The sequence below is a fragment of the Mus musculus genome, chromosome 14 (assembly GCF_000001635.26).
Source record: "Mus musculus strain C57BL/6J chromosome 14, GRCm38.p6 C57BL/6J".
Classification (NCBI taxonomy): Eukaryota; Metazoa; Chordata; class Mammalia; order Rodentia; family Muridae; genus Mus; species Mus musculus.
The window spans coordinates 9865143-9892265 of NC_000080.6; the positions used below are offsets into that span (position 1 = coordinate 9865143).

At 40.6% G+C, this 27123-nt stretch overlaps 1 protein-coding gene and 1 pseudogene across 8 annotated transcripts in view; one reads left to right on the plus strand and one right to left on the minus strand.

Moving 5' to 3' along the window:
• Fhit (fragile histidine triad gene) overlaps positions 1-27123 on the minus strand; it is a 1611970-nt gene that overhangs the window by 315051 nt on the left and 1269796 nt on the right. For all 7 annotated transcript variants that reach the window (XM_030247649.1, XM_011244732.3, XM_006517924.1 and 4 more), the window contains one exon: positions 4888-5033. In XM_030247649.1, coding sequence (XP_030103509.1) covers positions 4888-5033 — 146 coding nt within the window. The remainder of the gene's footprint in view (positions 1-4887; positions 5034-27123) is intronic.
• Mnd1-ps (Mnd1 retrotransposed pseudogene) lies at positions 18953-21726 on the plus strand (annotated as a pseudogene). The gene has a single exon (NR_030680.1). The product of NR_030680.1 is annotated as an Mnd1 retrotransposed pseudogene (transcript).

Genomic DNA, 27123 nt, shown 5'->3' on the forward strand with positions numbered 1-27123 from the left:
TCCACAAAATAGAAACAGAAGGTACTCTACCCAATTAATTCTATGAAGCCACAATTACACTGATTCCTAAACCGCACAAAGACCCAACAAAGAAAGAGCAATTTCAGACCAATTTCCCTTATGAATATTGATGCAAAAATATTCAATAAAATTCTTGCAAACCGAATCCAAGAACACATCAAAATGATCATCCATCATGATCAAGTAGGCTTCGTCCCAGGGATGCAGGAATGGTTCAATAAACAGAAACACGTCAACGTAATTCCCTATATAAACAAACTCAAAGGGGGAAAAAAAAACAAACACATGATCATCAAATAATGAGAAAGCTTTTGACAAAATTCAACACACCCATCCATAATAAAAGACTTGGAAAGATCAGGAATTCAAGGCTCATACCTTGACATAATAAAAGCAATCTACAGCAAACCAGTAGCCAACATCAAACTAAATGGACAGAAACTTGAAGCAATCCCACTAAAATCAAGTACTACACAAGGTCACCTACCCTCTCCCTACCTATTCAATATAGTACTTGGAATCTGAGCCAGAGCAATTAGATAACAAAAGAAGATCAAATGAAAAGTGGATACAAATTGGAAAGGAAGAAGTCAAAATATCACTATTTGCAGATGATATGATAGTATACATGAGTAACCCCAAAAATTCCACCAGAGAACTCATAAACCTGATAAACAACTTCAGTGAAGTAGCTGGATATAAAATTTACTCAAACAAATCAGTGGCCTTTCTCTACACAAAGGATAAAAGGGCTGAGAAAAAAGTTAGGGAAAAAACACCCTTCACAATAGTCACAAATAATATAAAATACCTTGGTGTGACTCTAACTCAGCAAGTGAAAGACCTATATGATAAGAACTTCAAGTCTCAGAAGAAAGAAATCAAAGAAGGTCTCAGAAGATGGTAAGATCTCCCATCCTCATGGATTGGCAGGATTAATACAGTAAAAATGGCTATCTTGCCAAAAGCAATCTACAGATTCAATGTAATTCCCATCAAAATTCCAATTGCATTCTTCACAGAGTTAGAAAGGGCAATTTGCAAATTCATCTGGAATAACAAAATACCTAAGATAGCAAAAACTATTCTCAACAATGAAAGAATCTCTCTTGGAATCACCATCCTTGACCTCAAGCTGTACTAGAGAGAAATTGTGATAAAATCTGCATGGTACTGGTACAGTGACAGATAGGTAGATCAATGAAATAGAATTGAAGACCCAGAAATGAACCCACACACCTATGTTCACTTGATCTTTGACAAAGCAGTTAAAACCATCCAGTGGAAAAAAGACAGCATTTTCAACAAATGGTGCTGGCTCAACTGGCAGTTAGCATGTAGTAGAATACAAACTGATCCATTCTTATCTCTTTGTACAAAGCTCAAGTCTAAGTGGATCAAGGAACTCCACATAAAACTAGAGACACTGAAACTTATAGAGGAGAAAATGTGGAAGAGCCTTGAACATATGGGCAAAGGGGAAAAATTTACAAGCAGAACACCAATGGCGTGTACTGTATGATCAAGAACTGATAAATGGGACCTCATAAAATTGCAAAGCTTCTGCAAGGCAAGGACATTGTCAATAAGACCAAAAGGCAACCAACACATTGGGAAAAGATCTTAAACAATCCTAAATCTGATAGAGGTCTAATATCCAATATGTACAAAGAACTCAACAATAAAGGTATTAAAAAAATGGGATTCAGAGCTAAAAGAAGAATTCTCAACCGAGGAGTACTGAATGGCTGAAAAGCACCTAAAAAAATGTTCAACATCTTTAGTCATCAGGGAAATTCAAATCAAAACAACCCTGACATTCTACTTCACACCAGTCAAAATGGCTAAGATAAAAAACTCCGGTGACAACAGATACTGGCAAGGATGTGAATAATGAAGAACACTCCTCCATTGTTGGTGGGATTGCAAGCTGGTACAACCACTCTGGAAATCAGTTTGGTGGTTCCTCAGAAAATTGGACATAGTACTACCTGAGGGGCCAGCAATACCACTCCTAGGCATATACCCAGAAGATGTTGCAACATGTAATAAGGACACATGTTCTACTATATTCATAGCAGCCATTTTTATAATAGCCTGAAGCTGGAAAGAACCTAGATGTCCCTCAACAGAAAAATGGATACAGAAAATGTAGTACATTTATACAATAGAGTACTATGCAGCTATTAAAAACAATGAATTTATGACATTTTTAGGCAAATGGATGAATCTGAAGGATATCATCCTGAGTGAGGTAACCCAAGCACAAAAGAACATTCATGATATATACTCACTGATAAGTGGATATAGCCCAGAAACTGGGAATACCCAAGATACAGTTCACAAACACATGAAATTCAAGAAGAAAGAAGATCAAAGTGTGGATACTTTGATTCTTCTTAGAAGAGGGAACAAAATACCCATTGAAGTTGTGAAGTAGTTACAGAGACAAAGTTTGAAGCAGATACTGAAGGAATGACCATCCTCAGACTGCCCTACCTGGGGATCCATGCTATAAACCACCACCAAAACCAGACACTATTGTGGATGCCAACAAGAGCTTTCTGAGAGGAGCCTGATACAGCTGTCTCCTGAGAGGCTCTGTCAGTGCCTGGCAAATTCAGAAGTGGATGCTCACAGTCATCCATTGGACAGAGCACAGGGTCTCCAATGAAGGTGCTAGAGAAAGGACCCAAGGAGCGAAGGGGTTTGCAGCCCCATAGGAGGAACAATAATATGAACTAACCAGTAACCCCACAGCTCCCTGAGACTAAACCATCAACCAAAGAAAACACATGGTAAAACTCATTTCTCTAGCTGCATATGTAGCAGAGGATGGCTTAGTCAGTCGTCAATGGGAGGAGAGTCCCTTGGTCCTGTGTGTGAGGGTTCTATGCCCCAATATAGAGAACTGCCAGGGCCAGAAGTGGGGGTGGGTGGGTTGGTGAGCAGAGGGAGCGGGGAAGGGATAGGCAAAAAGAGGATAACATTTGAAATGTAAATAAAGAAAATATCTAGTAAAAACTAAATAAAACAGTTTCACAATAGTACTTATGCAAAATTTCTCCAATTCTACCCATAGTTAGGTATCATATTTATGGAATTATTTTTCTTAACTGGCATTTCCTGGTACATATTCTCATTAATTTTCTGTACCTGGTCTACTTGAAAACAGTTTGTCACTGTTCTATAAACTGTTTTATAAACTCATCCCAAGCTGAAGTACTGTCTCAAGTTGTATTTCTAGGAATGCTTAGATAGTCTCCATAAAGACAAGCCGGAATTTGTGTTTTGAGAAAGAGATGAAGATCTTTTGTCAAAGCCTTCAATATGTTGGCTTCTATATCTGTTGTCTTTGGATGTCTATGGCAACAATCCAAGGAAAGTGTGTAAGGATGGTGTGGTGACTAATAATTAGTTGTCAGGTTGACTCAAGTTGTGTTTTCGAACAAATCTCTAGATATTACCAGGGAGATTATAGATTAGACTAATTGAGGACGAAAGATCTATGCTAAATATGGGCCTCAGCATTCCCTGGGTCAATGTCCTGGTGCTAAATGAAAAGAAAAAAACTTTTCCTTCTGGGCTTCCTGACTGTGAATACAATGTGACTGGCAACTAGAGGGAATAAATGATGTAGGTATTGGACATGCTGCTGAGTGTGAAGAGCTGAGGATACAGTTCCCATGTGCTGGAGACACTGATTTCCTACCAGTGGAGAAGTGAAGTTAGTGTGCATCTAAACACAAGGGCCCTTATACATGTGCTACTGTCCCCACCCCTATCCATAGGGATCTGAAGGGGCTCATGGGGTCATTGACAATGTACTGAGCTCCCAACTGATGACAAACATCATGGACATCCTTCTCACAACCTGAAGAGTCTGATGGAAGTTCCGTTTGCAGATCTCTAGTGACTGAAAACCTGCTGTCTTCATTTTGTAGTAGGCTATATGCAATAAACTCACTGTAGCAGCCTACGACCCATCAATGCAGTTTGCATCACTTCTGGAGAAAAGTAAGCACTATGAAGAGGAGGCTCACACTAGCTGTCAGATCACTGCTCTCCTAGGAACCACAGAAGGGCTGAGCCTGTGCATGCTCAAAGAATACTTACCACAAAGCAGAAAAAACAAAAACAAGAACAAACAAGAAAACAAAATTCTCTTGCTCTAGTTCTCATGTAAATTCCCAGTGCTGGTTAGTTTTTGTCAACTTGTCACAACCTAGAAACAATTGGGCAGCCAAAAATCTCAGTTGAGAAATTGCCCCCATCAGATTTGTCTGTGGGCATGGCCTGTAGGGGCATTTTCTAGTTTGCTAATTGATGGGAGAGGACCTAGCTTACTGTGAGCAGAGCTACCCCTGGGCAGGTGGTCATGGCTGTCTAAGAAAGGTAGGTAACTGAATGTGAGCCCAGAAGCGAGCCAGTGAGCAGTGCTTCCCGTGGTCTCTGCTTCAGTTTCTGTCTCCATGTTTTCTTCAATAATTGGCTTTAGTGTTGACAAACAAGCCAAAGAAACCTCTTCTTCCTCCACGTTGCCTTTGGATTGTATCTCATTACAACAGCGAATCAAACAAATTCAATCCCCTTAAATTGTTTGTCTATAACTCCCACCTGCTTTGTAAAGAACATTGCAGACAGACATTTGCTACAAGACCATTCCATAGTCCACTTATGGGCCATGGACAGAAAAGCTGCCTTTCATTAATAACATTTTTTTTCTGCTGTTATATAAATGCAGACCACAAAAACCATTTCTCTGTTAACATAGCAAGGATACAGAGAAGAAAGATTAAAGATTTAACTTGAAATCAGTTTTGAGAAGGAAGGAAAGAAACAGTTGTGAACAATCTGTGAACTCACTTGCATGGAGAAGGTGATGGAGGTCCCCTGGAAATGCTTCTCCACCACTGTCCCAACTCTCTGGGTCACTTGAAACAAATCGGCCACTTCATCAGGATGTAGGTCACGGAAGCGCTCTACTGGCCTCAGCGGGCACACGAGGACATCTGCGGTGGGGTAGGTTAAGGACAATTTGGCTTGCTTTGAGTTGCATTCTTATGCAGTAGTTTGTACATGAAGCCCCGAGTTCCATTGACTTGGGGCCTGGAATCTTGCAGACTATGAAATGAAAAAAGAAATACTTAGCAACCAAAAGCTTTAAAAGATTGTTGGTTTACTTTGAGGGAGATGTCTTGACACACAGGAGAATTTAAGCAAAGAAATGATAATGGGCAAAGTGATACCAGCACTTGCTGAGATAATTACAGCTGGAGGCAAGATCTATTCTGGGCCATCATCACCTGACCTCCCACTTCCCCAGCAGCTAAACACACTGCAGTGGACTAGCCATTGGGATATCTTGGTGTTTTGCTAGTTAGAACATGATGATTACACTGTCAAGTTTCCTTTGAGAAAAATGATAGGAACATAAAAAAGTATCCAATATTAGATGATTTAGGAGGGCTGAAAACATTAGGAGAAGATACCTTGAACCTTGTGTATGACTAACAGATGTTCCACATGAGGGTTCCTACAATTGGTTATGTATAACCCAACATATTTCAAGTTAAATCTTTAAAGAAAGCAGGTGTTTCTTACACACATACAAAAGTTGTAATGTATTCTACAAGTTAGCAAGGTAGCATATTTACATTTCTGGCCTGAGAAAATATCAAGGTCTAGAGAAAAGGAACTGAAATTTATTGGGGTTTTTGGTAGCAAACTTATAGTAATAACTACATGGATATTCTATGTCCTTTTTGTACTTGAATCTATGGTATACACACATACATATGAATTATATAGATAAATTAGTACTGTGTAAATATATACATATATGCTTCTGAACTTGTGGATGGTATATCTCAATAAATCCATTATGAGTTAAAAATATTCATTTAAAAATTTATGTAATACAGCTAAGCTAAGGAACATTATGTTTTAGCCTAGCCTTACTTAAACGTTAGCCTACTGATGGGCAAAACTCATTCTCAGATAAACTGTTGAAAATCATATGCAATTGATTGAAGGCTATAATGTAAGTGAAAAACAGAAAGGCTAGACTGGAATGTTCTCTGACTGTTATAACTAAGAAATTAATGTTAATCCACTAGACATAGAGATTGTATTACTTACTCAGTTTCTAAATACTTGCTAGAGATAACAAAACTGTTATTTTTTTTCTTTAAGTTTATTCTCCACTTCACCCCACCCCTTTATTTTTTCTTATTTTAAGAAAGCATACTTCTGCCTAGAGCCAAGAAGCAAGGGGATCTAATGAAACCACAATCCAGCAATTGCGAGTCTCACCAGAATACAAAGCACGTAAACCCATCACACAGTTGGACTCAAGGCCTTAGGGAAGTGTGCAGAGCTCAGCTTGGCAGGCCTGATTTTTTATGAGAAAGGGACAAGGAGAGATAAACAGATGAATGTGGCTTATATTCCAAGAATTGACAACAACAGAAAACTAGGAGAGGAGGTATTTCTTTAATCTGAGTTCATTTTTCAAGAGGTGAATGGTGAATGAGGTGAATGCCCCACCCACCCACAGGGCATCTGATACTAATAAAGATAATTATCCTCTAGCAGGGGAGTTTGATTATCATAGGTCAACAAAACACTTAGAAATAAAGAATTTGCTTTCTACTTTTAAGTAGATTGCCAAAATCTACCCCCCCACCCCCCAGAGATGATTTCTGTTCATCAAGAGGGACCTTTGCCTATCTTTCTCCTCCCTATTTTTCCAGCTTAGTATTTTTACTGATTATTTGAGAATTTCACACATTGCACCCTGATCACCCTCATTTCACATTTATCCCAGGTCCGTTCTCCCACCTTTGTGCCCCATCCCCAAAATATATCAAGTCCAATTTGTGTTGCCCATATACTCATTGGAGCATGGTCACACTTCCAGTGGCTAAACACCCCATTATCCGGTAAAAATAACTGAGTCCTTTCCCATGCCCCCATCAGAAGCCATCAATTGTAAACAGCTACACTTCAGCATCTCTCAAAGTTTTTAAGGACTCTCTTAAATGACATTCTGTAGAGACTGCTTCTTTCTGTTAGGGGCAGGGAAGAGTTTGTTGAAGAAAGCTTCATTATTTCTCATTTCCAAGAATGAGTCTAGAGTCATCAATACCTGCAACAGAAGCTTTCCCGACCATAACAGGAAGATCATGGACTTCCATATGGTTTCCTGTGGACCACTGGACAACCATATTGTCTCCAGTTGCATCACAGACCATCGAGATCATTATGACTTCAGGATGGAGCCCAGGCCATGGAGATCCACATATCCTCTGGTAGTAGTATGGACCACAAATATCAACAGAATTTCAGGTGTTAGCACAGACCACAGCTGCCAACAAGACCCCAAGCAGCATCTCAGATTATGGGCATTAACATGAGCTCAGATGGCAGCACAGACCACAGACATTAACAAGGCAATAGTAGCAATGGTGGACATTCAAATGACCTCTGATAGCAACACAGTTCATGGGCATCAACACAGCCTGGAGCAGCAGCCAGAACCCCAGACCATGTACAGCAGTGTCACAGTGGGTAGCATAGAGATTTTTTTGAGGAGGCCATATCTAGAAAATGAGCCATTCTCCTTCTCAGACATCCTGCTGTTGCTCACAGGTAGGAAAATCATGGGGTTATAACAAGTACATGTTTGTAATTCTCCAACATCACATCCATATACAAGTGCTCTGAACAGCCTTTGGACATTACTGTGCCTCTTGAGAGAAGTTCAGTGTCATATCCCAGATATGAACAAACCCTAAGGTGCAATTAACAGAGAAGCATCCGTTCTTCCTGCTTTCTGTATCAGGAACAAAGACTAGAACCATTCTGGATCCTTTGCTACCTTCTTCTCACTCTTCACCATTCAGGGCTTCACAGGTGGGCAGATCTGGCTGAGCAGTGTGAGACCTTGAAGGTTCCAAGGCCACCATCTGTGGTTTCCACCACTGTACTGCCTACTGCTGACCTTCCCAGGCTGTTTATGAGCATTTTCACATCCCCTGATCACCCAGCTGAAGTTTTCCATATCTTCTTCCATACTTTCTCCCTGAGGTACAAGGGAGAAGCCTCCTTATATTTTAAATTATACTATCCTGTAAGCCTATTTATCAAACAATAGCCAGATAACAACAATGCAGTTTCCAGCAACTGTGGGCCTTGTCTGCATGGATCAACCAGCTAGAGGAAGACTAGCATCTCATGTAAGCAACTCCTCAAAGTGGAAACTAGAGAGACAGAGCTGTAATACTGTAGCACACAAGTCTTCCTTGTCAATGCCATAAACCACTATTTATCAACTTTGCTTTTCAAATGGTAACAAATAACTTGACCCAATATTTAACAAGTGAAAAGATGGAGGGAATTTAATAAAAATGACTCCCAAACTTTGTCTTTTGTATACCTAACCCCAGGTCATGTAACATATACATTCATTACTTTTAAGAACTATTAATAGTAGTAATACATCATTAAAAAGATAAATAGGCTTACACCAATCTCATTTGGTGAAGACCCTCTGCCACAGCAGCTATGCAACACCATTGTATGTTTGTGTGTATATGTGTATGTATTATCCCTGTACACATCATTTGCTAATGAGCCACCTTTTTGGCATACATCACAAACACTTTGAGTATGCTCAGACCAACTAATTGTTAACAACTTCAGCTAATTTACTGCATAATGCTAGGGAACATGGCATCTCAGCTGACTGCTAACACCAACTTTCAACGTCTATCACAGACTATCTAGCCCCAAGATAGCCATGAAGTGATTTTTTAAATGCCTATAACAAATTTCAACTACTGCATGAAATATGACCTGGGAAGAGCTTAGTATCACTTGATGTTCCAGGATTTTCACTGTCCAATTATATTAGGGCAGCAGGAGGCCTATGACTGGACAGGGAAAAGGGGGGCAGAGTTAAGAGACAGCATCTCAGGAGAGAGGAGGAAGGCCAAGATGGTAGTGGACATGAACTAACGTGACTTTCACCAGTCACAGGTAGTTATGCTATCATAAGTTTAGAATAATTGGTATAAAGCTTTTAAATTATCAACAGGCTCTGAAATTATTGTATTGGTATCTTGTAAATTGAGAATGTATGGATACATAAATCTGGTTGGTTAATTATAAGGTTCAAGAGTTTTGCTTTACTCAGGATCAAGTGAGCAGAAATCTGTGGGGGCTATCTGGAGAGAGTTGCCAGTGGCAGAAGTGTGGGGGCAGAGTCTGGCCTCACCAGGGAGTTGGCAGGTTGAGAGAAGCAGGAACACGGAGAGCTGGCAGGTTCATTTATTAATATTTCCCACAACAGGTGGCACCCAACGTGGGGTGCCACCTGTAGCCATCCAGTGGCCATGGAGACTGGGTTTACCTGAAAAGGGGGATGGAAATGAAAAGGACGGGGTATGAGAGAAGAATGAAGCCAAGACAAGGCTCTGATCAAGGCTCCAAGTTTAATATTCAGCACTGTGTTTATATAGGGCAAGCCCACAGACCCTATCATTTGTTTCAGCTGGATTATGTTGCAAAGCAAGCTCAGTGGGAAGTCTAGTTTTCTAAGTTCCTATAGGAAGTTGCAGGTGCAGCAAGGCAGATGACTCCAACTGGGTCATCAAGGTTCATTGTGGAAAGCACTGAAGGTCTGTTCAGCCTGCTGAAGGCTGGGGAGGGCACAACATGAGATGGATATATTTGTCACCATGATTCTCTATGTGGTTTTTGCTTTAAGTCTAACCTGCACTCATTGATGTCACTATTTGATTGGAAGATGACTGGCATTGGGGCAAAGTTAGTCTTTTAATTTTCCTTGATACTCCATTCTAAACAAGATGTAGACTCTCTAAGGTCTCTTAAGGGTTAAATAACTTCACATTGGGGGGGGGGGGTAAATCACAAGCCAACCAGGTACAATGCAGAAAATAAAATCAGTGTTAATAAAAGGAGTGGAAAGAACACAGTGAACTTGAGAACGGGTTTGAGGAGACATGCACATTGGGCCCATTACGATAATCAACTACCTACTTCGCTAGGGTCACTGAAGGTAATTTCTGGAAATTTGATTAAATTAAATGACTGCACTCATCCCTTCAATATCTTAGTAGGAATTCATAATTAAGACAAGACAATATGAAACATTAATTACTATAATACCTGTTTTGTTGGATGCCAACATGGTGTTAGATACTGGAGATAACTTACTAGGAAAATCCTATCCAGTCATGCATGAAATCTTGGTTCATATTCCCAGAAACTACACAAACTTGCATAAGACAGCATGAATCTGTAAATTCATCACTCCAGAGAGATAGGAGGCAGAGACAGGAGAAACCCTGGAACTTCAAAGTTCACCTCGCATGAGGTATTCACTGGTAGAATAGTAAGAGACCCTTTCTCAAATTAGGTGGAAGGGAAGGACCATTACCCAAAATTGTCTTTTTCCCTCAACATGGGTACCTGCACATACAGAGAGAGAGAGAGAGAGAGAGAGAGAGAGAGAGGAGAGGAGAGAAAAATTTAAAAATAAAGCTAATTGACTTCTTCAAAGTCACAAAGTTACTGAGGAGCACAACGTGCACTGAAATCCAGGATGTTCAACTTTGCAGCCCAAACCTCTTTCCATGAAATGGGAAGGAGCAAAATGCTACAACTCTGCGCCCATTTCTACTGCTAAACCTCAGCAGATGTCAACAGCAGCGATCTCTTCTCAAAGCAGAGGTACAGAATCTTATTAACAACATCCTGTAGCCAATTGCTACCAATTACTATGGGCACCAAGCATGAAAACTCCACACTATTTCTGAGACCTCTTCTGCTGTTTCCAAAGCTACAAAAATCAGAGGTCTGTCTGGATTGAGAGTAAAGGAAAAAAAAATGCAAAGTGAGACTCTTGGTCCAGAGATATCAAATGATTGTTATGTTGCTACATTTGGAATAAATTTGTTAAGTTTGAATTTTGCTCATCAAGGCTAATTACTGATGGATTTAAGAAACTTTTCGAAGGCATTTCTGTAACACATATTTAAATATATAATCACGATAGAAAAATTAAAATATATTAACTGGGATAATTAAATGGGACAGCAAACATTCTTAACAGTGTTTAGGTCCAGCTCCATTTGTTTATTTTTTATTTGATATGTTCTAGAGATTAAAAATGTAAAAGTCAACAATTAAATCAAATTACCATATCACTAGTGTTGGTGAGGCTTATTAGCATGTATACAGATGAATGTGCAGCAAGGAGGTGTTAAATAATATGATAAAAAGTTATTCTTTGGAGCCAATAAAAGAATTAGTATTCATTAATACTACATACCTCATGTAGGTTAATAATAAGCAAGAGGTTTTCATCCTGTAGAATTTGTTACTTATCCTCATCTTTGCATTCCCTCACCCCATCTTCAGAGGTCTCTCTTCCTTTCTTCTTTCTTCTTTTCTTCCTTCCCCACCTTTTTCTTTCCCTCCATTCCATCCCATCTGTCCTGGCTGGAATTGGGACTCAACACTAGCTAGGGTCACCAGAGAGGAAAAGACTCAGTTGAGGAAATGTCTCCATAAGACCCAGCTTTAAGACATTTCTTCAATTAGCGATCAAATGGGGAGAGCCCAGCCCATTGTGGATGGTGCTGTCCCTATGCTAATAGTCCTGGATTCTGTAGGATATCAGGCTGAGCAAGCCATGTGAGTCAAGTCAATAAACAGCATCCTCTATGCCTTCTTCATCAGCTACTGCCTCCAAGATTCTGCCCTGTTTGAGTTGCTGTCCTGATTTCCTTCAATTATGAACAGCATAATGGAAGTGTAAACCAAATAAAGTCTTTTCTCTCCAATTTTCTTTTTGGACATGGTGTTTCATTGGATCAATAGAAACCCTAACTGAAATATAATTTCTTCCCTTATCCACCTTCCCTCCCTCTCTTTCTACCTTACTCCTACTCTTCCTTCCTCCTTTCCTTGTTTTTGAGATTATGATGGATGTGAAAAACAGTTAAGGCACTTTTTCACTGACCTACATATCCAACCCTTTATAATTTTACTTTAGTCTTTTTAAGTTACTTAAGTTGCTCTCAAACCTTTGTGGGTCTGTGGTTCTCCTGCCTCAGCTTTCTGAGTCATTGGTATTACAGGTACTCACCATTATGCAGAGTTTCTTGCAGAGGTATTAAATTAATCTTAATGACACTTGAAAGAACACACCCTTTTAAAGAGAAGAATCAAAGCACTTGGTTTAAGTAGCACACTTACAGAGCTTTGAAACAAAGTGGATAATATGCTCTTGGCAATCCAGGTACTTCAGTGAATTTTCAAATTGGAAAGTAAAACTGGTAACTAAAATTTAATAAATATGATTACATGCTGAAATGAAGGAGTGCAGCATGTTGATGATTTAGACCACACCTTTATTGAACACCAACATAAACATTACAGTAGCTCAATGAAGAATTAACAGCACACTCAATGGCAGTAGACATAAATGGTTGACATGTAACTTAGAGCAAATGGATGTGTAGAATGTGATCAATTGAGAAGATTGTGATTAAGGTCATGATATACTGCTGTGCACACATCAGGGTAAGTCATTCACAAGTATCTATTATCTCAACTTCTGTCCTGGGACAAAGATAAAATGAGGCCACAGTCATGTGGACAGTGTGAAGATAGCCTTGTCTAATTAGTGTGCTTTGTGTCAGCCTCAAACTTCCACATGGCTCTGAAGGCTCAAAAGTGAGAATGACGTTCGCAGAGAAATTAAGGGAGCTTTAAATAAAATAGAAATGGCAGGGGAAAGTGTACCTATATTACATTCTGGTGTAGTATTTGGCTTAAATTTTACATCTATGAATTTTCAACAGAAAGGAATCTTATATTGACTGATGTGCTAGTATCACATTGGGGAAATATGTGTACATTAAACTGTTCAGCTGTGAAAAAGCAAACAATATCAGAAGTATGTACACTGTGTGTTATGTCCTAGGGACAGTCAGTGATAGAGGTAGGTACTATCACAACCACTTTTCTGTTTTCATGTTTGGAAGCCCCAGGAGTTCTAATGAATGTTCAAGGTATTAAGTGAAAAGCATGACAGGGGCCATGAAGCACAATTACTTATTGCATCACCATGTTTCCAACAGTGAGCAGGTCTACATGTACACACTGTGCCCCTACTACAGTGTTATGGAAAAATGTTAATTCCTCGATACTTTTCTTGATACAAATTTCTTGCAGTCCAGTAACACTGTAAAACACTAGTTCTAATACAATATAGCTTTCCTCAACGTCATCAGGAGAGTTAATTGTGTTCTTCCAAAAGAAATTACACTAAGTAGTATTTCTCAAATTTGCATGACTATAAAATTAAAATTATTATTTTTACTAATTTTGTGTGTATGTATGTGTATGCTGTGGAAATACAGGTGCATTGGTACCACTGTACATGTGGAGGTCAGAGAAAAATGTCAGAGTCAGTTCTTTCAAAGAATAAGTCTCAAGAAGATAGGCTATTGGGCAGTTGCTTCTGTCTACAAAGTTACTTGCCTCTCTTAAACCTGTTGTTTCATAAATGACTTAACGAACACTCTATAGGACAAATCTTCTAAAGGAAATGCTTTAGATTACACTGGGCATGGTGGCTCATGCTTATAATCCCAGCACACAGGAGGTTAAGGCAGGAGATCTAGAACAGAAAACTGTATGGTCATATAGGTGTTATAATAGTCAATAAGAACCTTGGAGTGTCCACCGATTCCACACCCAAGGTGACCTGGTACTGGCGCCGACCAGAAGGGTTATCAATTGTTGATACTAGAGCTTGAGCCATTGTAGTTCTATTTAGGAAATTTCCCCGTGTGCCAATTAGTTCAAGGATCTTTCCCAATTTCTCTTCTATTAGATTCACTGGATCTGGTTTTATGTTGAGGTCCATGATTCACTTGGACTTGAGGTTTGTACAAAGTGAGAAATATGGGTCTATTTTTATTCTTCTACATACAGACAGCCAGTTGAAAGAGCACCATTTATTGAAGATGCTTTCTTTTTTCCATTGTATATTTTTGGTGTCTTTGTCAAAGATCAAGTGACTGTAAGTGTATGGTCTTATTTCTGGGTCTTTGATTTTATTCCATTGATTGACCTGTCTGTCTCTGTACCAATAAATGCAGGTATTATTATTATTATTGTTGTTGTTGTTGTTGTTGTTGTTGCTCTGTAATAAAGCTTGAGGTCAGGGATGGTGATTCTGCCAGCTCTTCTTTTATTGTTAAGAACTGATTTCACTATTCTGGGTTTTTTTGCATTTCCAGATGAATTTGAGAATGGCTCTTTCCATGTCTTTGAATAATTGTGTTGGGATTTTGATGAGGATTGCACTGAATCTGTAGATTGCCTTAGCTAGGATGGTCATTTTTACTATGATAATTCTTCCACTCGATGAGCATGGGAGATCTCTCCTATTGAGAGATAATGAGGGCTAATATCCAAAATACATAAAGAACTCAAGAAATAAATCACCTAAAAAACAAACAACCCAATCAAAAAAGTGGGGGATAAAACTAAACCGAGAATTCACAACTATGGAATCTGGAATGAATGAGAAGCACCTAAAGAAATGTTCAAAGTCCTTAGTGATCAGAGAAATGCAAATCAAATGACCCTGACAACCCACCTTATACCAATCAGAATGGGTAAGATCAAAAACTCAGGTGACAACACATGTTACGGAGGATGTGGAGAAAGAGGAACACTTTTTCGTTGCTGGTGAGATTGTAAACTGGTACAACCACTCTGGATATTAATTTGGAGGTTCCTCAGAAAACTGGAAATAGATCTATCTGAAGACCCAGCTATATCACTCTTGGGAATATACCCCAAAAATGCCCCACCATGCCACAGAGGCACATGTTCTACTATGTTCATAGCAGCTTTATTTGTGATAATCAGAAACTGGAAACAACCTAGATGTCCGACAACAGAAAAATGGATAGAGAAAATGTGGTTCATTTACACAATGGAATACTATTTGGCTATTAAGAACAAAGACATCCTGAGTTTTGCAGGCAAATGGATGGAACTAGGAAATATCATCCGAAGTGAGGTAACTCAGAAACAAGAGATGTGCATGGTATGCACTCAATAATAAGTGGTTATTGGCAAAAAAAAAAAAAAAATCAAAAAGCAAGATACATTCCACAGAACTCAAAAAGGTCAACAAGATGAAGTGACCAAGTGAGGATGCCTCCGTCCCACTTGGGAGAGAGAAGAAAGCAGTCACAAGTGGGGAGGGAGGGAGAGACATAGGAGGGAAAGTGGACATGGTGGGGGAGTGGTAGGGAGAGGGGAACCTGATCTCATATTGGGTAAGGGAAAGGCACTGTAGCCTTGAGGGCTAGCAGAAAGAATGGAAACAGGCAACCTCAGGAGATAGGAAGTTGGTAGGACCCTCCAGAATGCACTAGAGACCTGGGAGGTGAGAGACTTCCAGGACTCAAAGGGAGGGACCTTAAATGGAATTCCAGACAGTAAGGAGAGGGAATTTATAGAACCCACCTCTAGTAGGGAGACAGGACATAAAGTGATGGGGTTGCCATCTCACAGTCACATCTCTGACCCATAATTGTTCTTGTTTGAAAGAATTACAGGGATGGAAATGGAGAGGAGCCTGAGGAAAAGAAGTTCCAGTGACAGGCCCAAAGTGGGATCCAGGTCAAGGGGAGGTCGAAAGGCCTGACACTATTACTGAGGCTATGGAGAGCTCACAAAAAGGGATCTATAATGGCTGCCCTCAGAAAGACCTAACAAGCAGCTGAAAGAGTCAGATGCAGATATTTGCACCCAAGCAATGGAAGGATGCAACTGACCCCTGTTGTTGAATTGGGGAAGGCTGAAAGCTGAGGAGAAGGGTGATCCTGTAGGAGGAAGCAGTCTTAATTAATCTGGACCCCCGAGATCTTTCTAACACTGGACCACCAAACAGGCAGCATACACCAGCTGGTAGGAGGCCCCCAACACACATACAGTAGAGGACTTCCAGGTCTCTGTTCATTCAGAGATGATGCACCTAACCCTCAAGAGACTGGAGGCCCCAGGGAGTTTAGAGGTCAGGTAGGGTTGGGGATGGGGACATCCACATGGAGACAGGGGCATGGGGAGGAGGTATTGGATGTGGAACAGTCAGAGGGTGGCTGTGGAGTGAATAAAACATGGTGTGTACAAAATAAATTAATTTAAAAAAAATAAAATAAAATACCCATTTGCAGATTCAAAAATAAAAACAAAAACCATGTATGTTTCATTCATTTGGAACTGGAAAGAACGTAAATGAAAATAAAAGGAATAATTTCCTGTTCCAATAAAGCTTAATGACGATTAAGAAAATGACAGACAGGGATCAAATCAGGACATGAACCTGGATGGGTGGCCAAGTGTGAAAATACAGACTCAAGGTTTTAGTCGGCACTGGTCACTAATGTAGCTCTAAACAATATGGTAAAATCACTAGTTTACAAATGGTTGCAAAGAGTTTTACTGAGTAGAGGAAAGTCTTTGGTGGAATTTATTTCCATTGACTTAAAAAAAATAGCCATTTTTTCCAGCTTTTACTTTATGGTATGAAATATGTTATTACTTAGCAGGGAGTGGGTACAGAGACCATACCCTAATGAAGCAGGTATAACTATGAATCCAGCTTTGGAAAGACAATTTAAGGTATTTGGGAAAGTGAGCCCTGCTTAAGAAATAGAAGTGGTGTTTCTTGATTGGAGCCCAGAATTAGTGACCACATTTCTTTTTCTATTATTATTTTAGAGATGGTGGTGGGTCACTGGTAATTGGCTTTATTAGGAGAAAACTATAAGCATGTAGCAAAACCACTGTTGTTGTCTTTCCATTTACAGACCTTGAAGACTAACTGGTAAGTGAGGAGCTTTGGTCACCCAAAAGCTGCTGTATGGAGGGGCCTGCTTTCTTCCATTCCGATAGCATAGTTCTTTCCAAGTCAGCCCCATTAAAACATTCTGTACTCAAAGCTCCCATAGTGACATATAGACACCATTTGTTTCCTCTTTGGGAAATATTTGGAAATAATTCACTGCTGAGAGTTTTCATTTTGTTTGTGTCTGATAGAATATTCTACATTCTTTTTGTAAATGGTATAGTTTGTTCTTTAGTTTTGAACAATTTAAATAGTCATCGTTTTGTGTCCAGCTGGCTTTTCTTAAAGGAAAAGTATCCTAAATTGTTCACTATTCAATCAGATTAAAATGTCTTTCGTGTTAGTCCATTAAAATTCTACTGCTTGCCTTTTGTGGAGGGGTCATCTGGTTGGATTCTGGCATATGGCTCACACACAGAAAGAACCTTTTCCTTCCCCTTATTTTTTGTGAGTAGCTCTATTAGAGTCCACATCAAAATTCTGTGCCTATTTGTAAATGTTTGTGGATAAACTGGCTTTGCCAACAGTTTTGCGATTGGGGCAACTGGATGATAGGAACTGAATGCAGGACCTCACTTGGGAGCAACTGGATGATAGGGACTGAATACAGGACCTCACATGTTCTACAACTGGGCTCTACTCCAAATTTAAGCTTTTTAAATCTTGACTAATACAGATGGTGATGCTTGCAGCCAACCATTGGACTGAGCATGGAGCCCCCAATGGAGGAGTTATGGAAAGGACTAAATGAGCTGAAGTGGTTTGCAACAATATCAACCAACTAGACATCCTCCCCTCCCACCACTCCCCAGAGCTGGCATGGAGGGACCCATGGCTCCAGCTGCAGATGTAGCAGAGGATTGCCTTATCTTGCCTCAATGGGAGGAGAGGCCCTTAGTCTTTGGAGCCTTGATGCTCCAGCATAGGGGAATGCTAGGGTAGTGAGGCAGGAATGGGTAGGTGGGTGGGGGATTACCCTTATAGAAATGGGGAGGAGGATGAGGTAGGGTGTTTGCAGAGGGGAAACCGGAAAGGAAGATAAAACTATATCCAGGAATGTAGATATATAAAATAACCAATAAAAAATTGTAGAGGGAGGTTGCTAATCTAAATCAATGAGACTTAGGTAGGCTTTGGTGGCTCTGATTTTTGTGTTTTTAAACAAATTGTAGGTCACAGGAAAACAATAAACGTATATACACACATGCACACAGCATTTCCCAAACAGTTTTAAATATTTTATTACATTGTGTGTGTGTGTGTGTGTGAGCACTCACAAGTATGTGCACACACCCTGTATGAGTTGGTTTTTTCCTTTTACCATTTGGATTATGGGAACCAAAATTGGTCATAAGGGTTGACAGCAAACACCTTTATTCAATGAGCCATTTTGATGGCCTCCAAACATTCTAGAGTTGAAGAAACCCTGGAGCCTGTCTGCAGATTCAAGTTAGGGGAGTCTACATTAGTTACAGCTGAGGAAATCAATAGATTCTGTAAAGAGGAATTGTGTGTTAATGAAGCCTTCATTGCAGTCTGTGCTTAAACCCCTATTTTACATTACTCACCATTCAAATTGAAGCTCAAATCCTTAAGTCCTCCCTGAATGATGTGACAACTTTACCTGTTAGCTCCTACCTCAGAAGTGTGCCCCAGATTCCCTATGTGTCTATTTCCCATCACCACAGTCCTGCTTTCTATCTCTTGCCTTATGTCCCAGGACGACACGCTCAATGGCCTCATGAAGTTATCCTTGTTTTGCATGAATCTTTCTACCAAGCATTTAGAATAATCTTTCTATAACAGAACCCAGATTCCCCAGTCAGCCTGGAGCTCCCACTGCCTGAAATGTTTTAGCAGTTTCTGTCTGCTTATAGGATAAATGCAAACAATTGGCCCAGGCTGCTGAAGGCCTAGACTCTTTTAAGAATCAAATTTTGTATTTTGTGAGCCAAATACACTTACAGCTTAGCAAGTTTAGCTTTGAATGTGTTTTCTTCTGACACATTCTATTTACGCTTTCTCATCTATTATTTATTCTACAATAGTTAATTTGCATCAGGGCTGGAGATTGAGTTCAGTGGTAGAAGACTTGCCCATCTTGGCAAGCTCTGGGTTCAACTCCTAACTTTATAGAACTCCAAACCAAAGCAAAACACAGAAGAAAACCAATCAACAAACAAAAAAATATAGTCAGGTCTGTTTTCACATACAAGTAATTCCAACCCTTAAGAGGCTGTTGAGGAGCCTTGCAAGTAAGACAGGCAGGCTACATTGGCTATATAGCTGCATGACAAGCCTGAGCTACAAATGAGACCTTGTCTCAGAAGAAAAGCAAAAGACTGAAGAGAAAGCACTTCAGTAGAGCACTTGGTCAGGATGTACAAGGCTCTAGCTTCAGTCTTCAGTAATACAAAAAAGAAAAAAAGAAAGAAATTTCATTTGAATGTGTTACTTTCTTTTCTTCTGGCTCACTGTCTGAAATTTTTGATCAAGGGGGGAATATATATAGTATGTGTATAATTGTATTTATAGTCTTTTCCTTTTGTCTCAATATTTCCCAAATAATGTTTTTAGTTAATGAATATTTATTGAATGAAAAGTGGAACAACACAAAATTCTTAAAGGTGTTTTGGCTTTAATCTGTTCTCTTGACTTTTCAGTTTATGGATTTTTATTCACTAATTCATTTAAATGCTCATTTATAGACCACTTGTTGAAAAACTCTCGGTATGAAATGTTCTCACATCATTTACTTTAGGTTGTATGGGACTGAAATTATTGAGCATTAAGTAGACATTGATTTGAATTCTGTAAGAAAGAAAAATTATCATAATTATGACTCATTTCTGAAAATAAATTTTTACTAGCCTTACGATTTGTCACTCAAAGATTTGAATAATGCTACACTGGGAACTTTCAAACTCAGGAATTAAGCATCCACAGGTTTCCCCCTAAGAAGGCATGAACTTTGTTCTTGAATGAGTGAAGAATAATGGGTTTATCTGGTAATATATTTTATTTAGATTAGGGATATAGAACTGCAATACTTATTGCTGCTGGTGTTGTTGTTGAGCAGAGTACATTTTCATTTAGTTACTTATATTTAAATAAGCTGAGTCCTGACTTGTTGCTGCTTTCATAAGAAACCCCACACTCTTGGAGGAAATATTCTTCACAGGGGCTGTGGCTCAGTGGCAGAAAAGCTTACTGTATAATGCTTACTATACAAGCCCTGACAGGATATGCCCAGCACCCACGTGAAGCCTGATATGGTACCTCACATCTCTATTGCCCTGGCCTGCATTACTTAAACAACAGGGTTCTTGAGGGAAGGGGGCTACAATGACAAATTTTGGGATCAGAAAACATGAAGGAAGGAGGCAAGACAAAAGTTTAGTTCAAGCCTTGTTTATTCAAGGAAAATGGGGGGCTTTTAAAGCTGAAAACTGCGAGCAGAATTTGCTCAGGTACACAGACCAAACTGGTAGTGCTAGCTAACACGTTAAGGTCAAAGGAATGCCCCCATTGTAGAAAGGTCCTGAAAGGAGTGCCCTCATTATAAAATGAAAGCAATGCCCTCATTGTGAAATGCAGGAGTCAATTACAGAACAGAAGCAAGATAGTGGAAGAAGCAAAAGAATGTTAGATAAGGGCCCTGGGACAGGATTCCAGGGGCTTCCGGGCCCCAACACTGTATATCCAGAACACCTTCAGCAACATGGAAGGCAGTCAGGAGAATCCCCCAAGGTCCTGGGCCAGATAGCATGGATTATGTAATGGAGAGAAATCCAGACCCTGCCTCAAAGAATGTGGAAGGAGACTTCCTCAGGTCCTTCCCACCCCACGCGGTTGTTGGCGCCAGACTCAAACAGGGAGGCTGCCTCGCGCAGCATGTCAAAGAAAAGAGGACTGAGTGGGGAGGAAAAGAGAACCCGGATGATGGAGATATTTTTTGAGACAAAAGATGTATTCCAGCTGAAAGACCTGGAGAAGCTTGCTCCCAAAGAGAAAGGCATAACCGCCATGTCAGTGAAGGATGCCTAGTGGATGACGGTATGGTTGACTGCGAGAGGATCGGGACGTCCAATTACTACTGGGCTTTTCCGAGCAAGGCTCTTCATGCCAGGAAGCACAAGTTGGAGGCTCTGAACTCTCAGCTGTCAGAGGGAAGCCAGAAGCATGCAGACTTACAGAAGAGCATTGAGAAAGCAAGAGTTGGCCGGCAAGAGACGCAAGAACGAACCATGTTTGCAAAAGAACTTTCTTCATTTCGAGACTAAAGGCAACAACTTAAGGCAGAAGTGGAAAAATATCGAGAATGTGACCCACAGGTTGTGGAAGAGATTCGTGAAGCAAATAAAGTAGCTAAAGAAGCCGCCAATCGATGGACTGATAACATATTTGCAATAAAATCCTGGGCCAAAAGAAAATTTGGGTTTGAAGAAAGTAAAATTGATAAAAACTTTGGAATTCCAGAAGACTTTGACTACATAGACTAAAATGTTGGTGCTGTACAAGGATCTGGGAGCTTGTGAATATGTCAAGGTTTAAACAGCTAACTAATGTTACCCAGTTATCATCTATCTGCTAATTGTTTATCATTTTGTAGCTTTAAATAAAGTATACAATAAGGAAAAAAAAAAGAAGGTGGAAGGAAAGGACTCACAGCAGAGATATTCCTCTGATTGTCACATGTGCCATGCTTTGAACACATCTGCACTTACATTACATGTACCTGTGTATGTACACATAGCAAACATACACACAACAAAAAATTAAAATACTATTTAAAAGTATTTCTTTCCAGGAGTGAGCTATGAAAAGGCTACATTTATTCTTTCAATAAAGTATGACTGAAACCTTTTATTAAGTGTATGGAACAGAAATGCTAGTTGAGTCTGTCTTTATTTGGGGTGTTACCCCAGTTTTAGGACATCTGACTGCCACCCCTGCCCCCAACTCTCATCTTCTTACATTGTGACCTCTCATTTTCCCATTTCTCCTTCCACGTTATTACCTGTCAGCACAGATCCTTTAGATAGTGTGGGGGATGGGGAGCCTAGGTTGCTTTGACCAGCTTTACTGAAGATCTAATGCAAAGGGGCTCTTTTTGTGTGTGTGTGGGGGGGGGGGCTTTTTAAAAATTACTTTTTTTTTACAGTTCCCCCTCATGGTCCTCCCTCCCACAGTTCCTCATCTCATTCCTCTTCTGCCCTGTCTTCAAGAGGATGTTCTCACACCCACACACATACCCTACTCCCTGCCAGGCCTTCCCACGCCCTGGGGCCTCAAGTCTCTCCAATGTTAGGCTCCTCTACTCTCACTGAGGCCAGATCAAGCAGTCCTCTGCTATGTATATGTCAGGGGCCTCAGATTAGTTCCTGTATGCTGCCTAGTTGGTGGCTCAGTGTCTGAGAGATCTCTGGGGTCCAGGTTAGTGGAGACTGCTGGTCTTTCTATGAGGTCGCCTTCTTCCTCAGCTTCTTACATCCTTTCCCTAATTCAACCACAAGGGTCGCCGACTTCAGTCCAATGGTTGGATGTAAGTATCTGCATCTGCCTCAGTCAGCTTCTTGTTGGGCCTCCCAGAGGCCAGCTATGCTATAAGCACATCACAGCATCAGTAATAGTGTCGCCTTGAACTCTTGCAAAGGAGCTCTTAAACTGAATGAAAAAAATCCTAAAGTTCAAATCCATTTACTTCTCTGAATGTAATGAAGAACTATGACAATCGCTGGAGTTGGGGGTCCCACTTCACTCTGACAGGCTCTGAGCTTAGCTGCTCAGGGCCTCTTTCTTCACGCGTGTGGTGCTGGTACGACAGTATGTATAGACATGTCTGGTTACTTACAATCTATGTGACAGTGTGCATAGGCATGTCTGGTTACTGACAGTATGTATATACTGTATGTATATACTGACAGTATGTACAGACATGTCTAGCTACTGACAATCCATTTTTATTACATGTTTTATTTTTAGAAGCTCTCCAGTAAATTACAAATTCTTAGTATTACTCTCTGATCCACATTAGATGTAAAACTTATTTATAGCATTTTGGAAATGGTTTTTACACTAAATACTTGCTGTGGTTATTAAACTTCTTTCATCAGTGATGAGTCTTAAAACTTTCAGCTGTAAGGTATATGATATTTCTTCAATCCCAACATTCTCCAAGTCTTAACTTCTGAGAGCATTTTTATAACATTTTCATATTTTGTGTGTCCCATTTTTGTCTTTATGTTTGATGGATAGACACATTTGAGTGACAGTTCATCTTCCCTTCCAACATTCTCCTAAACAGAATCATCCAAACCACAGATATTGTTGTCTATACTTAGTACAATAACAATAATAATAGATTTTCTTAATGGTTACTCAGAGACATTATAAGACCCAGAAATGACTTCTATATCATTAAGAAAGAGGAAAAGGGAGTCCTTGAGAAAATATTTTTATTGCTTTATCATTGAATAATGTCAGATTCTTGGTATGCACACTAATATTCTATTTTTTATTGGATATTTTCTTTACTTACATTTCAAATACTTTCCCCTTTCCAGGTTACCCCTTTGGAAACCCCCTATCCCATCCTCCCTCCCCTGCCTCTATGACGGTGCTCCCCGACTCACCCTCTCCTGTCCTCCCACCATGGCATCGAACACCCTCAGGCCCAAGGGTCTTTACTCCGACTTTACTCCGATGTCTAACAAGGCCATCCTCTGCCACATATGTGGTCAGCCCAATGGGTTCGGGAAGTGCTTGCTGATGGAAGCCTGATATGGCTGTCTCCTGAGAAGCTCTGCTAGAGCCTGATATACAGAGGTGGAAGCTCTCAGCCAACCATTAGACTGAGCTTGTGGGTCCCTGATGGAGTTGGAGAAGGGAACTGAAGGAGCTGAAGGGGTTTGCAGCCCAATGGAGGGAGCAACAATGCCAGCAAACACATTAATTTTCTTGCCTCCTTCATGGCAGTCAAAACTAATATATGTTTCCCTGGCAAGGCCTGAGAAACCCCTTTATCACAGTGCTCTAAACAACTACTGCACATTGGATGGAGCTAGCAAAAGAAACAAAAAGCTATTTAGCACTAAACGTACTCTAGGCATTGTGGTAAAAAATAAATGCTGCCCATGATGGGTAATCCAGACACCAGACTTCCAGGTCAGTCATACCATGGTACAGCATGATGAGGAAAGAAAAAAAGGAGGAAAGAAAGTCATTGAGCCTTCAGACTAGCAGTTGGGACTCTGACCTGGTAGTGATGGGTATCATTTTTGCATTTGACATATAGAACTACAGTCCTAGGGTATTACTCAAGTGCCAGCAGCCAAGGCAGCATCTTACTATGTATCTGGACTTCTTTTACTTATTTATTTTTTTGGAGAGAGGGTTTCTCTGGGTAGCTCTGGCTATCCTGGAACTCACTCTGTAGACTAGGCTGACCTTGAACTCAGAAATCTGCCTCCCAATGCTGGGATTAAAGGTGTGTGCCATCACCACTGCCCCACTTTTTTTTTTCATTTTTGTATTGGCTATTTTATTTATTTACATTTCAAATGGTATCCCAGTTTCACCTGAATATATCCCCTCCTCAGTCCTGCTGCCTCTATGAGGGTGTTCCCTCACCTGCCTACCCACTCCTGCCTCAGCAGCCTAGTGTTTCCCTATCCTGGGTCATCAAGCCTCCATAGCACCAAGGGGCTCCCATTCCAGGGATGCCAGATAAGGCCATCCTCTGGTACATATCCTGTGTACTCTTTGGATGGATATTTAGTACCTGAGAGCTTAGGTGGGTCTGGTTGGTTGATATTGTTGTGCTTCCTATGAGGTTGCAAACCCCTTCAGCTCCTACACCCTTGCCATCACTCCCCATTGGGGTCCCCATGCTCAATCCAATGTTTGGCCGTGTACATCCACATCTGTATTGATTCAGCTCTGGCAGAGCCTCTCAGGGAACAGCTAAACTGAGGTGCTGTCAGTAAGCACTTCTTGGTATCAGCAATAGTGTCTGGGTTTGGTGTCAGCAGATGGAATGCATCTCTAGGTGAGGAAGTCTCAGGATGGGCTTTCTTTCAGTTTCTGCTTCACTCTTTGTCCCCGTATTTTTTTTTTTTTTTGACAGGAGGAATTCTGGATTAATACTTTTGAGGTAGGTGGGGAGCCCCATCCCTCAACTGAGGGCTGTGCTTATCCACTGGATATGGTCTCTACAGGTTCTATGTCCCCCTCATTGGGTATTTTGGCTAAAGTCCTCCCTGTTGGGCCTTGGAAACTCTTGGGTCCCTGGCATCTGGAAAGTTCCTTTGTCCACTACTACACACCTACTTTCTAATTCCCCACCCTCTGTACTTCTCTCCCATATCCTCCCATACCTGAACTCGCCCCCTTTTCCCTCCGCCTCCTCTCTCCCTGACAGATCCCTCTCTTGCTCTACTTCCCAGAGATTATTCTTTTCCCACTACTGAGTAGGACCATAGCATCCACACTTTGCTGTGATCTTCTTTCATCTTGGGTCTCATATGGTCTGTGACTTGTATTGTGGGTATTCCGAACTTCTGAGCTAATATCCACTTATCAGTGAGTGCATATCATGTGAGTTCTTTTGTGACTGGGAAACCTCACTCAGGATGATATTTTCAAGTTCCACACATTTGCCTGGGAATTTCATGAAATCATCGTTTTTAATAACTGAATAGTACTCTGTAGTAAAAAATGTACCACATTCTCTGTATCCATTCTTCTGTTGAGGGAAATCTGGAGTGTTTCCATCTTCTGGCTGGCTATTATACCTAAGGCTGCTATGAAAATAGTAGAGTATATATCCTTGTTATATGTTGGAGCACCTTTTGGGTATGTACCCAGGAGTCGTATCTGGACTTTTAATAATTCAAAATACTTGTCCAAGAAACTTTTTTAATTTAATTTTTAATTTATTTTTTACACTCAATATTCTGTTTCCCACCACCCCATACATGCTGTGACTGCTCCACATCCCACACCTCCTCCCCATCCCAAGGTCTCCATGTGGATGCACCCACACCCCACCCCACCTGACCTGTAAACTCCCTCGGGCCTCCAGTCTCTTGAAGGTTAGGTGCATCATCTCTGAATGAACACAGACCCGGAAGTCCTCTACTGTATGTGTGTTGGGGGCCTCATATCAGCTGGTGTATGCTGTCTGTTTGGTGGTCCAATGTTTGAGAGATCTCAGGGGTCCAGATTAATTGAGACTGCTGGTCCTCCTACAGGATTACCCTTCTCCTCAGCTTCTTCCAGCCTTTCCAATATCAACAACAGGGGTTAGCTGCATCTGTTCATTGCTTGGGTACAAATATTTGAATCTGACTCTTTCAGTTGCTTGTTAGGTCTTTCTGAGGGCAGTCATTATAGGTCCCTTTTTGTGAGCTCTCCATAGCCTCGGTAATAATGTCAGGCCTTGGGACCTCTTCTGGACCTGGATCCCACTTTGGGCCTTCTTTTTATGAGGCTTCTCTCCATTTCCATCCTGTAATTCTTTCAGACAGGAACAATTATGGGTCAGAGATGTGACTGTGGGATGGCAACCCCATCCCTCACCTTATGTCCTGTCTCCCTACTGGAGGTAGGTTTTATAAGTTCCCTCTCCCTACTGTCTGGAATTCCATTTAAGGTCCCTCCCTTTGAGTCCTGAGAGTCCCTCACCTCCCAGGTCTCTAGTGCATTCTGGAGGGTCCTACCAACTTCCTATCTCCTGAGGTTGCCTGTTTCAATTCTTTCTGCTAGCCCTCAGGGCTTCAGTACTTTTCCCTAACTCAATGCCAGATCAGGTTCCCCTCTCCACTTTCCCTCCTATGTCTCTCCCTCCCTCCCCTCTTGTGTTTGCTTTCTTCTCTGTCCCCAGTGGGACTGAGGCATCTCCACTTGGGCACTTCATCTTGTTGACCTTTTTGAATTCTGTGGACTGTATCTTGGGTATTCTAGTACTTTCTTTTTCTTTCTTCTTTTCTTTTCTCTTCTTTTCTTTTCTTTTTGTGGCTAAAAACCAGTTATTATTGAGTGTATACCATGCACATCCTTTTTGGTCTGAGTAACTTCACTCAGGATGATAATTTCTAGTTCCATCCATCTGCCTGCAAAACTCAGGATGT